Here is a 12,537-nt window from a genome sequence, read left to right on the forward strand (position 1 = left end):
CAATTTTTAATTAAAATGAATGATTATGTATATAAATGTGTACATAAATATAATCTCACACATTGTTACAATAAGTAATTACTGACCATAACAAATATATATATATGTGTACAATGTTCTTATCATAAAATTATTAGTTTCCATAAACTTAACAGAGCTCAATCTGTTTTTACTTTTTCTTTTTATATACATTCTGTATAAATTTATACATTTTTTTCCTACTGAAAAGATTCAATAATTTTCGTTCCATTTATTAAAATACTTTGATTAAAATTATATAGATATGATCAAACATGCTAATAATTTGAATACAAAATGAGTAAAAAATTTGTTTAAAAATATTATAATTTTGCAAATGATATCCAACATTTATCCATTAAAACTTTTACGTTTTTTAAACTATAGAAAATAAATTTAAATGTATATAAAAGATTTTATTTTATATATGGAGATCAAGAGGAAGAGAGGAACATATTTAGGAGAATGAGATTCCGAATATCGGTTTATTCTATTAGAGTTCTTGCGAAGGACATATGTAAACTTTTTTGATATTTTATCATTTCCTTCAGGTTTATTTTTATGTGGTTTATTTTTATGCGAATAGGGTTTATTTGATGTATATAGTAAAGTTTACTTAAAAACTTTTCCTTGATTGAATTTCCGTCCTTCTTTGTCCGTGCCAGTCCAACTGAGATATTGCTTGACCAATTCTTTTGTTTCATCCTTCGATGGATCCAGTTTTGTCCAAGTATAAGATTCGTAGTCTACTTGCCAATCTGGACTTAGCTGCAGGAAACAAAAAAACAATATATGTAAATATATATTATTTATAAATATCTTAAATATTCACTTAAATGTGTAACACTTACTGTAAAAGCAAGGTCCTGTCCACGCCAGATCCAAATGCCACTGATTGTATTGTCATTGTCCTCTCCAAATATACAGGCACTGGCAAATGCACCTTTTCTCATTGAATCTAACCGTTGATACATACCACTAATTAAATTACAAGACATGAAAACCTACATGAAAGTAAGAAAGATATGAATATTAATAAGATATCCAATGTTTTTTGACTTTTCGAATTCTTATTATTGAAAAGAGTATTTACATACTTTAGTTAATTCATTGTTGTATTTATATTCACCAAGCCAAATACTATAATTTTCTGCATCAAATTTCTGCCAAAAGTAAGGAATAGATTTAGACTCATCTTCATTAGAGTAAAACCGTTTAAAATCGTCAAGGTCAAAAGAACTCTTAGGCATCGAAGCAAAGGGATTTTTCTTTTTCGGCTCGGCAGCTAAAGCCTCATCTGTTGGGTCAGCTTCCTCTTCTACTGCTGTAGTCTTATCTGCTGCAGCTTTAGATTCTTTCTTTGACTCTTTAGGTTCTTTCGGTTCTTTAGTCTCCTTCTTAGATTCTTTCTCCTTTTTTTCTTTTTTCGAACTCTAAGTAAAATAATAGATAATTTATAATAGTTATGAAATTATTTTTTCCTCTTTTTTTTTCTTTATTTATATATAATTTATATATTTTTTAAGTAAAATACCTTTCCCTGAGTTTCTGCATACTTCTTAGGATCATATTCAATAGTTTTATCCGCCAATTTAAAGGCACCAATTACAGCAATAGATTCAGGTTGATAGATAACTGTTTGGAACCATCGATTTACATTCAAATAAGGCTTACGCAGCTCTGGTTCAAGAATATACTGATACAGATGTAACAATGTCATAGCTACGCAGATATCTGCCAAAGTTAATCGCTCTCCTACTAAGTAAGTCCGCGTAAGTAAATGTGAGTTCAGAGCATTGAGTGCTTTATTTATATCTTCCTTGGCATGCTCAACAGTCTAAAAGCAATCATATAAATTTAATTAACTAGCCATATTAATACTTTATTATAATTTGGCAATATTTGTATGTTTGTAATCATATAAATTTAATTAACTAGCCATATTAATACTTTATTATAATTTGGCAATATTTGTATGTTTGTAATTAGTACAATTGCATAAAAATAAACCTGTCATTATAAATGTATGGAATATTTTAAAAGCATATGCATTTGACACATATACGTGTAAATTCAATACACCCAGAGTTAATCTACCTCTTTGAGTTACAAAGAATGGCTATACAATTTCGCCAATTTTGCCTTTGTAGGAGGATATATGTAACTATGTATGCAAAATCAAATAACAAATGCAATTAATACCTGCTTGTGATATGGCATTATTCCAAGTAGAGGAAATACCCAAGCACAACTGGCAGGAAGAATTTCAGAATCAGCAAAGCCAAGCCATTGAATGATCAATGCACGTTCAATATCAGTTTTTCCCCTGAGTTGTTCATTAGCCACTAAAATAAATAAATAAATAAATAAATACACATATTGAAATTAATAGATCATATAAATAGCTCAAAATAATTTTTTCTCAGTCTTACCATAATAAGCAATTGCATTGCTTTCTGTAATATATTTTCCATCGGTTGTTTCAAATGCTGGAACCTGAAAATTACATACATATTACAATATTTCCAATTTTTACAATAATTCCTAGATTTTAACTAGATAGAATATTTAAGAATATAATTGTATTGTGAAATATTTATAGAATGATATCATTACTGCAAAATTTTTTTACAATTATTTATTCTAACAGTAATGTACATAAAAAATGTATTATATATTTACTCTAATGTGGTTATATGATTATATAGTAAATATGAATAAATAAGAGAACATAGCGTAAAGAATATTTGCAAATATTCACAATGACATTCTTTTATATGGATATTATATAAAGATATATAGCATTTTATTATACAGAGATAATCAAGTATCATTATATGAATTATGTGAATAATTATACAGAATTTAATTTCTTATGCAAAATTAAAAATTATTTACTATATTATACTACTTAGTATCATACATAAATCTAATTCTATCATACATGAAGAAATGAAAAAATATGTCAATATAATACCATATGAATCATTAAATCTTTATGTATAAAACTTTAAATATAATTGTAAAACGATGCATTTAACAAACAATTGTTTAAATAATAATTTAGCTTCATCAAATAACAAAGTATTTTGCAACTTTTCTCACCATGTGTTACAGAAGCATATCAAGTGTATTGCAAACAATAAAGAGATTTTGCGAGGAGCGCGATTGAAATCGCCCGGCTTACCTTTCCCAGCGGAAACTTTTTTAAAAACGCCTCGGTCTTGTTGGTCTCGCCGAATATAAAGTCCTCGGCGACTTTGACTTGAGCACCGGAGAATTGTGCGGCTATTAAGGCCTTGTAGGCACGGAAATTTTCCGGGTACGTATATAAAGTCTGAAAGAAAAAATCCATAATGTAATAAATGGTACATCGTACGAGGTTTCATTTTACGTTAATCCCATGACGGCATCGACGCGTCACGACGCGGATGCCGACCGGTGAAGAGCCGCGTGAAAGCCACTTACTCCGGACGCCATTGTATCCAGTCACGGGAAGAGGAAGTTGAAGGCCGGTAAAGATCTTTGCGCCTCGGCCGAATCGCGTCGTAAAGTACGCCGCAAGTGAACCATACATTCCATTGAGCTCCACGCATGTGGAGTAAATATCCAAGGGTGGGGGAACGATGTAAAATTCGTAGAAAAGGACAGGTATATGTTGGTAGCATCGCTATCTTTGTCAGAAATTCGCTGATTGGTTGATGCTATTATAATATGTCGAGATGACACGTTTAATTGACCAATCAGGAAAAACGGAAAAAATTCCTATATTCTGATTGGTCGATTAAACGTTATTCCATCCAATGACAAGATTTTACATAATTCTTTTTTATTTTTCCATAAAATTGGCAGAACTGGATGTTTCTCCGATCGCGCATCTCAGACATTTTAATGTTCCATGGCGAAATTAAAAATGGCAGCCCTCAAGGATGTTGTTTCCTTGTATCAGAATTTAAAACGCGAGTGGACAAGAACCCCGTGTAATTTAAAGAAATGCGGGGAATTGCTCAATCAATTGAAGGTTTATAATATGTTTTATTCATAAAGTATGAAGTAAGATAATTACTGACGCAAGCATCTCGTCGTAACCTCATTTTTGTGGACTGTCAAAATGGATTGTCATCGTTTGCCCTTAAATCTATTTTTCAAATTTCAACCATTATTCCATTATTATATTTGACATTTCAGCCTTTAAATATGTATATATATGAAATTTTCATAATTATATATAACATTAATGATTAAATGATAATTTTATATGTACATCTTGTAGGTCGGTCTCACGAATCTGATGTTTCTCCCGACATCAAACAGCACAGCCAGTCAAAATGAATTACTCATTGCCAGTATGTATCATTCGTTCAAAAGTCTTAATAATTTTAAATATTAATTTTATATACTATATCGAATAAAATATTAATTCATTTTATACGTTTCACAGGAGATATATTAGAAATCGGAGCGCAATGGAGCATTGCTGCTGAAGATATACCTTCCTTCGAGCGATACATGGCACAGCTCAAGTGCTACTATTTCGATTATAAATCTGGTTTGATGGAGTCGGCGTACAAATATCAGCTTCTCGGTCTAAATCTCTTGTTCCTGCTGTCGCAAAATCGTGTCGCCGAATTTCACACAGAACTGGAACTCCTGCCGTCTGATCAGATACAATCCAATGTCTACATAAGGCATCCCTTGAGTCTCGAGCAATACCTGATGGAGGGTTCGTACAACAAGATTTTTCTGGCCAAGGGCAACGTTCCTGCTGCGTCCTACAATTTCTTCATAGACATTTTATTAAATACTGTTCGCGACGAGATCGGCGCGTGTATGGAGAGCGCGTATGACAAGATCTCCATTCAAGATGCTGCAAGGATGCTCAATTTAAACACCGAGAAAGACATAAAGGCGTTTGCCGCCAAGAAGAATTGGAATCTGTCCAAGGACGGTTACTTTTACTTTACCACAATCAGTGAAAAAAAATCCGAAGATCCTATCCCGAGCTCCGAATTGGCAGCGCTTGCTATAGACTATGCCCGAGAATTAGAAATGATTGTTTAATGCTTAAGCATTTTCTCTGTACTTTACATTTAAATAAACTATCACTCTTGTATAACATATAAAGAAATACAACTTTTTTTGTAATATATTTAAAATAAAAAGTTATGTTTAAATAACATTTTCCTCTTTATATGCAAATATACATATATAGATATATGTATATCATGTACTATATTTTGTTTGCAAGAATTGTCACGTTTGACGACATTAATTTCAGGATTTGAAAAGGTTATGTTATTTGCAAATAAGTCGTTTTAATAGTTTCGAGAAAAAAATATTTTTGAAATTTTCTTTGTGGATAATTTATAAATCATTTTACAATTGAAATGCAAGAGGATTTCTTTTTGTCATTTAACCTCCAATAACACAAGGCATAATACTGTCATGTCAAAAATGACAGTAGCAGTGACAGGCGAGGCAGGTGAGCACCGGCAGGTGGAAAAATGGCGTCCAGTAATATTGTTGGAAGATTAATTAGCCACAACAGAGATTCGTGAAATAAATATTTGCAATTATTATGTGAGAGGAACACATGAGGTTTATCATTGTGTATAGCAACTTATTTTTTTCAACCAAAGTTGATAGTGAATCATCACATGAAGCTGTCGCTGCCATGTACTCAACTCGTAAACACGTAATGCGTTTCCATTTATTACAAGCGCATCTTACGTGGCAATAGTTATCGCAGAGAGATATCGCGTTGCTTCGTTAAGACGTGCATTGCACGTAAGTAACATCGCGTGTATTCGACGAAAGATAATAAATACATTGTGTAACAGTTATATTATCCATATTATAAAATAATAGTAACATATTACAATGGAGTAATAATAAATAAATGTATATTTTAGTAAAGCGCAAATATATTAATTTACTAAAGTGCAGTAAAGAAACAAGAACAAAAAAAACATAAGGTAATCTAATAAAAAATGATATAACACATTAGGACTATGAATTAATTCGTTTTCATTACAGTGTAAATTATATGTTTTTATTTTAACTGTTGCAGAATTCTTAGGAATGCACGAAAAGAGAAAAAAGTTACAAACCATGCGTGCTTTAATACTTGTAGGTGGCTATGGAACCAGATTGCGACCTCTTACTTTAAGTAGGCCCAAACCACTTGTTGAATTTGCAAATAAACCGATGCTCCTACATCAGATTGAGGCATTGGTATATAAATATTTGTCATTCAACTATTAATTGATTAATCTATCAACTTTGGTGAAAATTAATTTTCATATTCTATTCAAACGTTTTTCTAACATTCTTAGGTACAAACGAATGTAACGGAAGTGATATTGGCTGTTTCCTATCGAGCGCAGCAAATGGAAGAGGAGTTGGTTCATGAAGCAAAGAAATTGGGAGTAAGGCTCATCTTCTCTCACGAACCAGAACCGTTGGGTACCGCTGGACCGCTTGCGCTCGCGCGTGAATATTTATGTGCCAGTGATGATCCATTCTTTGTTTTGAATTCTGATATTATTTGCGATTTTCCTTTTAAACAGCTTCTTGAATTTCATGAGAATCATGGTAAAGAGGGAACTATAATTGTCACCAAAGTAGAGGAGCCATCAAAATATGGTGTAGTTGTATATAAAGAAGATGGAAAAATTGAAAGTTTTGTCGAAAAACCGCAAGAGTTTATATCTAACAAAATTAATGCAGGTATGATAGTAAAAATACCAAGACTTGTTGTTGTATAGAAAAATTCTATGGATTGTAAATACATCTACATAATATAAAAAAATAAATTATATTGATAAAATGCAGGTATGTACATCTTTAATCCAAGCATACTAAACAGAATAGAATTGAAACCTACTAGTATTGAAAAAGAAGTCTTCCCAAGCATGGCTCAGGATGGAGAATTATACGCTATGGAATTGCCAGGCTTCTGGATGGATGTGGGACAACCTAAAGACTTTCTTACAGGTATTTACATATTACTCATATACGTTATTTAATAAGTTATAATATTTATATATAAGTTATATAAGTTAACTTGTTCGTTTACATCTGATATTTTTAATTTTATTTAGGAATGTCTATGTACCTCGCTTCGTTGAGGCAAAAGCATCCTGAACAACTTCATTCTGGACCGGGCATAGTAGGAAACGTTTTAATAGATGCGACAGCTACAATTGGCAAGGATTGCAGGATTGGACCAAACGTAACAATTGGCCCTGGTGTCACTTTAGCTGATGGATGCTGTATTAAACGAAGCACTATTCTTAAGGCAGCTGTGATAAAGGAACATGCATGGCTTGATGGGCAAGTATTAATTATATTATGTATATATGTACAAAGATTCACATGTATGATATTAATGATATTAAAGTAATTATTATCACCCACAGATGTATAGTTGGATGGAGAAGTGTCGTAGGGCGATGGGTACGAATGGAAGGTACAACTGTATTAGGAGAAGACGTTATTGTAAAGGATGAACTATACATCAATGGAGGACAAGTTTTGCCACATAAGAGCATTTCCACTTCTGTACCAGAACCTCAGATCATTATGTGACCAAAGAGTATAATCTAAATTCGCGAATCAGTGAAGGCATTATTAAATGGCAAGACATATGTATTAGAAAATGTATTAGAAAATTTCTTTAATAATTTTTAAAAACACTCAATGTATGTATAATATTTCCCATATGTTATTATTTTTATATACTATATCGCGCGTTTTTAAAATATCTTCACATTAAAACAAAAAAATACAGATTTTGCTTTATAAATAATCAAAAAGTCTTTGTTTCATTTTCTAAAATACAAGTAATTTACACATTGTAGAAAAAGAAATTAGCTTATATCAATATAAAAAAAGAAATGTACTTGCATATTAGGAAAACTTTTAAACTATTTTTATTGGTAAGCCTCGTACTACTATTGCAGCTGATGTCATATAATGAGAGCAAGTATTTTTAGATTTTGCCACTGCTCGCAACATTTCTGGCTCCATTTCCGTTTTATCGTTTTCTGTTTTCTTTGTGAATTCTATAAAAAATTTAATTATAAAAAAATTATCAAACATTGAAGAGGAAACATAAAGCGACTTTCACCTCATAATACTAACTTAAAGTACCAGAAGTCCAACTATCTATGTCTACCTCTGTCCACGATCTCTCGGACGATGAAGGAATCCAATTACTTATAAAGTGTGCAGTCATTTTGTCAATATCAACATCTGTTACTTCCCACAACATACCTAGGAGACAAGGACTGCAAATTGATTTATACATATTTAGTTTTTAATTTAAACAAAATTTTTACAATGGAAAACTAAACTACGCATTACATCTTTCTTACCTGCATGCTATTAAATACTGATTCGAAACACCAAAAGGTGGATATCTTCCGCCTATCGTAAGTAATTTCACACTACTACATCCAAATAATAAAACAGTAGATCTCACTTTCATTTTTTCAATATTTTCTCCAGGTAAATATTCTACGCCACTCCCATGACCAGTATACCTATATAGGAGAAAGGATAGATATAATCAAACGAATAGTCGATAATAATAACATTGCTGAAATAATATATATAATATTTTTATACATATATAATATATATAATATTTTTATACATTAAAACATCGTGATTTATTAGCGCTTCCTCGAAAATTTCTTCATTAAGTTCTGTGTTGTGCAGTTTCCATTGTGGTAGCCAAAAGTCCATAAAAAGCTTTATGCGTTTCTCCATTTTGCTTAGATTACCCGACGAATTAATCATACAGATTCCCATATCTTCTGTGGTTTTAATTATTTTACAACCATCTATTATAGTATCTTTATGTTCTTTGAATAATGCATATGCTACATGTAGAGATGGGAAACGAGTGACAGGGTGATTCTTAATAATTTCCATAGCTTCAAATGCTATATAATCCATGTGCTTAAGACATAAATAAAACTAATTGTTATATTAAACAGAAATTTATGTAAATTCATATACAGGATGATCGGAAAATCGCCCGCAGTACTTTGGGAAGTACTTCGGGAATCAAAAAAAAAAGGAAAAAAAGCAGAGCATGTATAAACATAGGTTCGCAAAGATAAGTTTCCGAGTTATAGGCACATTTATATTTAAAAAAATCGTAATTTAGAGTCCCCGCTTGGCATCCCTCCCTCTTTTTTAAATTTTAAATTTAAAAATATAAATTTAAAATTTAAATTTAAAAATTTGAATTTAAAATTTAAAAATTTAAATTTAAAAATTTGAATTTAAAATTTAAATTTCAAAATTTAAATTTTAAATTCAAATTTTTAAATTTAAATTTTCAAATTTAAATTTTTAAATTTAAATTTTAAATTCAAATTTTTAAATTTAAATTTTTAAATTTAAATTTTCAAATTTAAATTTTTAAATTTAAATTTTAAATTCAAATTTTTAAATTTAAATTTTCAAATTTAAATTTTAAATTCAAATTTTTAAATTTAAATTTTAAATTTATATTTTTAAATTTAAAATGTAAAAAAGAGAGATGCCAAGCGGGGACTCTAAATTACGATTTTTTTAAATATAAATGTGCCTATAACTCGGAAACTTATCTTTGCGAACCTATGTTTATACATGCTCTGCTTTTTTTCCTTTTTTTTTTTGAGTCCCGAAGTACTTCCCAAAGTACTGCGGGCGATTTTCCGGACATCCAGTATAATTATTTTTTGATACAATATTGTTCACTTACCTCGTCGATAATTAGAACTAATGTCTTTCGCTTTGCGATTTTTAATTTTTGTATATATGCTAACTTTCCATAAATAGACAAAATAATATTATTTGCAAGTTTTTCATATTTAGGAAGGAGAAATTTCACTGCACGTGCTATTTCTTCACGTGTGAGAAAACATGCACATGTAGATATCTTTCTTAGAAGCCATCTACATCGCTTTGATATTTCAACACTAAAATGATATAACAAAATCAATATCCACAAATAACATACTGCAGTAGGCTTTAAATAATCTACATAACATTATATATACTTACAAAGGTTTGAAATCTAATATCAATTTATCCAACATTTGATGCATATCATCTACAATTTCTAAATTTTCAATGGGATCAGCCATAAATAGTATTCTCCATTCCCGCAGCCATATATTTTCTAATCCATTTATAGCTATCTGTAATTAATAATCTTAAATTTCCTTAATAATTAAAATAGTTTAAATTTAAGTCTACCTTCATTTTGTTGTTTTGAATTTCACGCATCTTCCAATATTGTGCACGATTTTCATAAGTAGCTTTTAACTCGGTTCTGTAATTGTTTAATAATTTCTTAATCTCCTTGCAAATATCATAAGATACTTGTGTTGCAGGTCTTGGCAAAGTTATGCACAAAGGTTCTATATCAGATGGTCCCGTGGGCAATATTGTAATATGTATGGCATGCATTACAGTAGATGTACATTTTTCATGTTTTAATATACTTGAAGATTCATATTGAACAGTAACTTGAATCATATACCATTCTGCAAATATAAAATTAGAAAAGTATAATAAATTTACACAGGAATATACTGTAACAAAAAAAAAATATATATATATATATACCCTTTGGTAATTCTGCGAGCTTTGATTTTGATGATTCATTATTATCTGCAAATTTTGTTTCAAACTTTACATGTGTTGGTTTTAATCCATATATTTGCGGCTTAGCCTTTAGAGATTCATACAATTTAGACTTTTGATATCTATGTAGAATGTGTTGTCGAAGTATTACTGCATGTGATTCAATCAAATGATGAACAGCTGTGAGTTCATCTCCAATCTAAAAAGATATAGCTGATATTAATATTACTGCAAGATTATCATTAAACATATATACACATATATTTACACAAACATATAACGTGTGTATATATATATATATAATATATATGTTGTGTAATTTATATATATAATAGTATATATGTTTTAAGGGATATATATATTTAAAAACAATTTATATTCATTTCATTACATAAACACTAATTAAATTAAAAATTTGAATTAAAGATTACCTCTAAATTACAAATTGCCAGCATTTTATTCAAATTAGCATATTCAATACTTCCTACATAATTGCTTTGTATATCCGCAAGCAATTTTTCTGCATTATTTTTGATTTCTTCCAATTTTTCTCTTTCTGTTTGTGATTTTTTCATCACACTCATTTTTGATTCATTTTCATTATTTTTATCAGGATGACATTTGCGTAAAATTCGCATAATTTTATCAGTAATTAAGCTCATTTTACTCGGAAATGTTCAGAAAAAGTTTTTGTAAAAAAATTATAAGAATTATGTATATATTATACAATATTCATTTTATTCCTATCCTATAAAATTTTTTCATTTGTACGAAATAATATATACACACTTGTATCACACGTGATATATTACACTGTACAACGCGATTTTTATTATAATTCACCTTCGATAGTAATACTTTAATAATTTAATTTCTATTATACGTACAATAGCAATTATTATTAATTAAATATTATATAAAGACGCACAACTCTTTAATTAAATACGCGTTCAGACTTTTACATCGCAAGTTTCAAGTTTAAATCGGCAGTTAATTTTAAGGCGATTGTTTGATAAGTACATGTGTCAAAATTGCCAATGGCCGCATTCAGTGGATTCAACCGCTAAGTAGCAATCAAACATGATTGGTTCTCTTTCAGATCCGACCAATCAGCGTCGAATTACATAGGAAAATCTAGTAATGTTGCCCAACCATTGAGTCCGGCCATTGGTAGAAGCGGAGATTATTCGACCAATTAAAACAAATCCTTACTCCTGATTGGTCAATACGTTTATCGACGTCATGTTGGGTGACACCCGATTGACCACGTCGCCAATTGGCCAATTCAAAATAAGACTCTCTGATTGGTCAATCGTTGCTTTTGGTTATCCATTGTGATTTCAACCGGTTGAAATCCTAGTTACTTTTGCTTACGTGGCCGTAAAAGCCGCAGCACACACTTTTGCATAAGCGCATAACCATAAACATAAGGAAATTGATTGGTCCCCAAGTATGTGCATAAGAAAATGAACCAATCAATTTTCTTATGCTTATGGTATGCGCTTATGCAAAAGTGTGTGCTGCGGCCTATATTCTGATTGGTTCTTCAGCTTATATTTACGTTTTACGTTTATGATTATGGCAATTCATGTGCAAAAGCCTTTAGGCCCGATTGCACCATTATCATTTTAGCTTTAGGTCGGGTCTACAATAGATAATTTAAGACCTAAGCTTTAAGAAATTGACCAATTACAATCGAGTATTCTCTTCATACTTGACTGTGATTGGTCAATCTCTTAAGGCTTATGGCTTAAATTATCTATTGTAAACCCAGCCTTAAGCGAGACTTAAATATATATCTATCTTTATCTTTCTTTCTAAATAAATAAAGGCAGACATATATTTAAGTTTCGCTTAAAGCTGAAATAACGT

At 30.4% G+C, this 12,537-nt stretch overlaps 4 protein-coding genes across 4 annotated transcripts; 2 read left to right on the forward strand and 2 right to left on the reverse strand.

The window, feature by feature from the left end:
• Positions 1–474: 474 nt before the first annotated feature.
• On the reverse strand, positions 475–3,637 carry LOC105256585 (elongation factor 1-gamma). Its single transcript, XM_011266644.3, has 8 exons — positions 3,487–3,637; positions 3,206–3,355; positions 2,451–2,514; positions 2,221–2,363; positions 1,553–1,855; positions 1,116–1,451; positions 870–1,022; positions 475–786 (listed from the first exon to the last, which is right to left on the reverse strand). The coding sequence occupies exons 1-8, from the start codon at positions 3,496–3,498 to the stop codon at positions 631–633; spliced, it is 1,317 nt and encodes a 438-aa protein (XP_011264946.1). The 5' UTR covers positions 3,499–3,637; the 3' UTR covers positions 475–630.
• A 253-nt stretch (positions 3,638–3,890) lies between these two features.
• On the forward strand, positions 3,891–5,169 carry LOC105256586 (26S proteasome non-ATPase regulatory subunit 8). The gene is made up of 3 exons (XM_011266645.3): positions 3,891–4,039; positions 4,292–4,364; positions 4,460–5,169. The coding sequence occupies exons 1-3, from the start codon at positions 3,917–3,919 to the stop codon at positions 5,077–5,079; spliced, it is 816 nt and encodes a 271-aa protein (XP_011264947.1). The 5' UTR covers positions 3,891–3,916; the 3' UTR covers positions 5,080–5,169.
• Positions 5,170–5,439: 270 nt separating this feature from the next.
• LOC105256587 (mannose-1-phosphate guanyltransferase beta) lies at positions 5,440–7,744 on the forward strand. Its single transcript, XM_011266646.3, has 7 exons — positions 5,440–5,805; positions 5,931–5,993; positions 6,089–6,252; positions 6,354–6,747; positions 6,853–7,014; positions 7,122–7,353; positions 7,440–7,744. Exons 3-7 carry the CDS (start codon positions 6,100–6,102, stop codon positions 7,606–7,608), a joined length of 1,110 nt encoding a protein of 369 aa, XP_011264948.1. The 5' UTR covers positions 5,440–5,805; positions 5,931–5,993; positions 6,089–6,099; the 3' UTR covers positions 7,609–7,744.
• Positions 7,745–7,896: 152 nt separating this feature from the next.
• Positions 7,897–11,365, reverse strand: LOC105256588 (separin). The gene is made up of 9 exons (XM_011266648.3): positions 11,097–11,365; positions 10,648–10,864; positions 10,276–10,565; positions 10,081–10,217; positions 9,779–9,995; positions 8,678–8,985; positions 8,397–8,564; positions 8,164–8,309; positions 7,897–8,084 (listed from the first exon to the last, which is right to left on the reverse strand). The coding sequence occupies exons 1-9, from the start codon at positions 11,325–11,327 to the stop codon at positions 7,942–7,944; spliced, it is 1,857 nt and encodes a 618-aa protein (XP_011264950.1). The 5' UTR covers positions 11,328–11,365; the 3' UTR covers positions 7,897–7,941.
• Positions 11,366–12,537: the final 1,172 nt, after the last annotated feature.

This window comes from Camponotus floridanus, unplaced genomic scaffold (assembly GCF_003227725.1).
Source record: "Camponotus floridanus strain SB8 unplaced genomic scaffold, Cflo_v7.5 scaffold24, whole genome shotgun sequence".
Taxonomy (NCBI): Eukaryota; Metazoa; Arthropoda; class Insecta; order Hymenoptera; family Formicidae; genus Camponotus; species Camponotus floridanus.

Coding starts and splice junctions, on each gene's coding strand:
- LOC105256585 (XM_011266644.3), bottom strand. Junction 1,452..1,552: donor ATGCAGAAACTCAGGGAAAG/GTATTTTACTTA, acceptor TATTTTACTTAG/AGTTCGAAAAAAGAAAAAAA. Junction 1,023..1,115: donor ACAACAATGAATTAACTAAA/GTATGTAAATAC, acceptor ACTTTCATGTAG/GTTTTCATGTCTTGTAATTT.
- LOC105256586 (XM_011266645.3), top strand. CDS start 3,917: ATGGCGAAATTAAAAATGGCAGCCCTCAAGGATGTTGTTTCCTTGTAT. Junction 4,040..4,291: donor AATTGCTCAATCAATTGAAG/GTTTATAATATG, acceptor TACATCTTGTAG/GTCGGTCTCACGAATCTGAT. Junction 4,365..4,459: donor AAATGAATTACTCATTGCCA/GTATGTATCATT, acceptor TACGTTTCACAG/GAGATATATTAGAAATCGGA.
- LOC105256587 (XM_011266646.3), top strand. CDS start 6,100: ATGCACGAAAAGAGAAAAAAGTTACAAACCATGCGTGCTTTAATACTT. Junction 6,748..6,852: donor ATCTAACAAAATTAATGCAG/GTATGATAGTAA, acceptor GATAAAATGCAG/GTATGTACATCTTTAATCCA. Junction 7,354..7,439: donor GAACATGCATGGCTTGATGG/GCAAGTATTAAT, acceptor TATCACCCACAG/ATGTATAGTTGGATGGAGAA.
- LOC105256588 (XM_011266648.3), bottom strand. CDS start 11,327: ATGAGCTTAATTACTGATAAAATTATGCGAATTTTACGCAAATGTCAT. Junction 10,566..10,647: donor GCTCGCAGAATTACCAAAGG/GTATATATATAT, acceptor TTATATTTGCAG/AATGGTATATGATTCAAGTT. Junction 8,085..8,163: donor TTGGACTTCTGGTACTTTAA/GTTAGTATTATG, acceptor AATTTTTTATAG/AATTCACAAAGAAAACAGAA.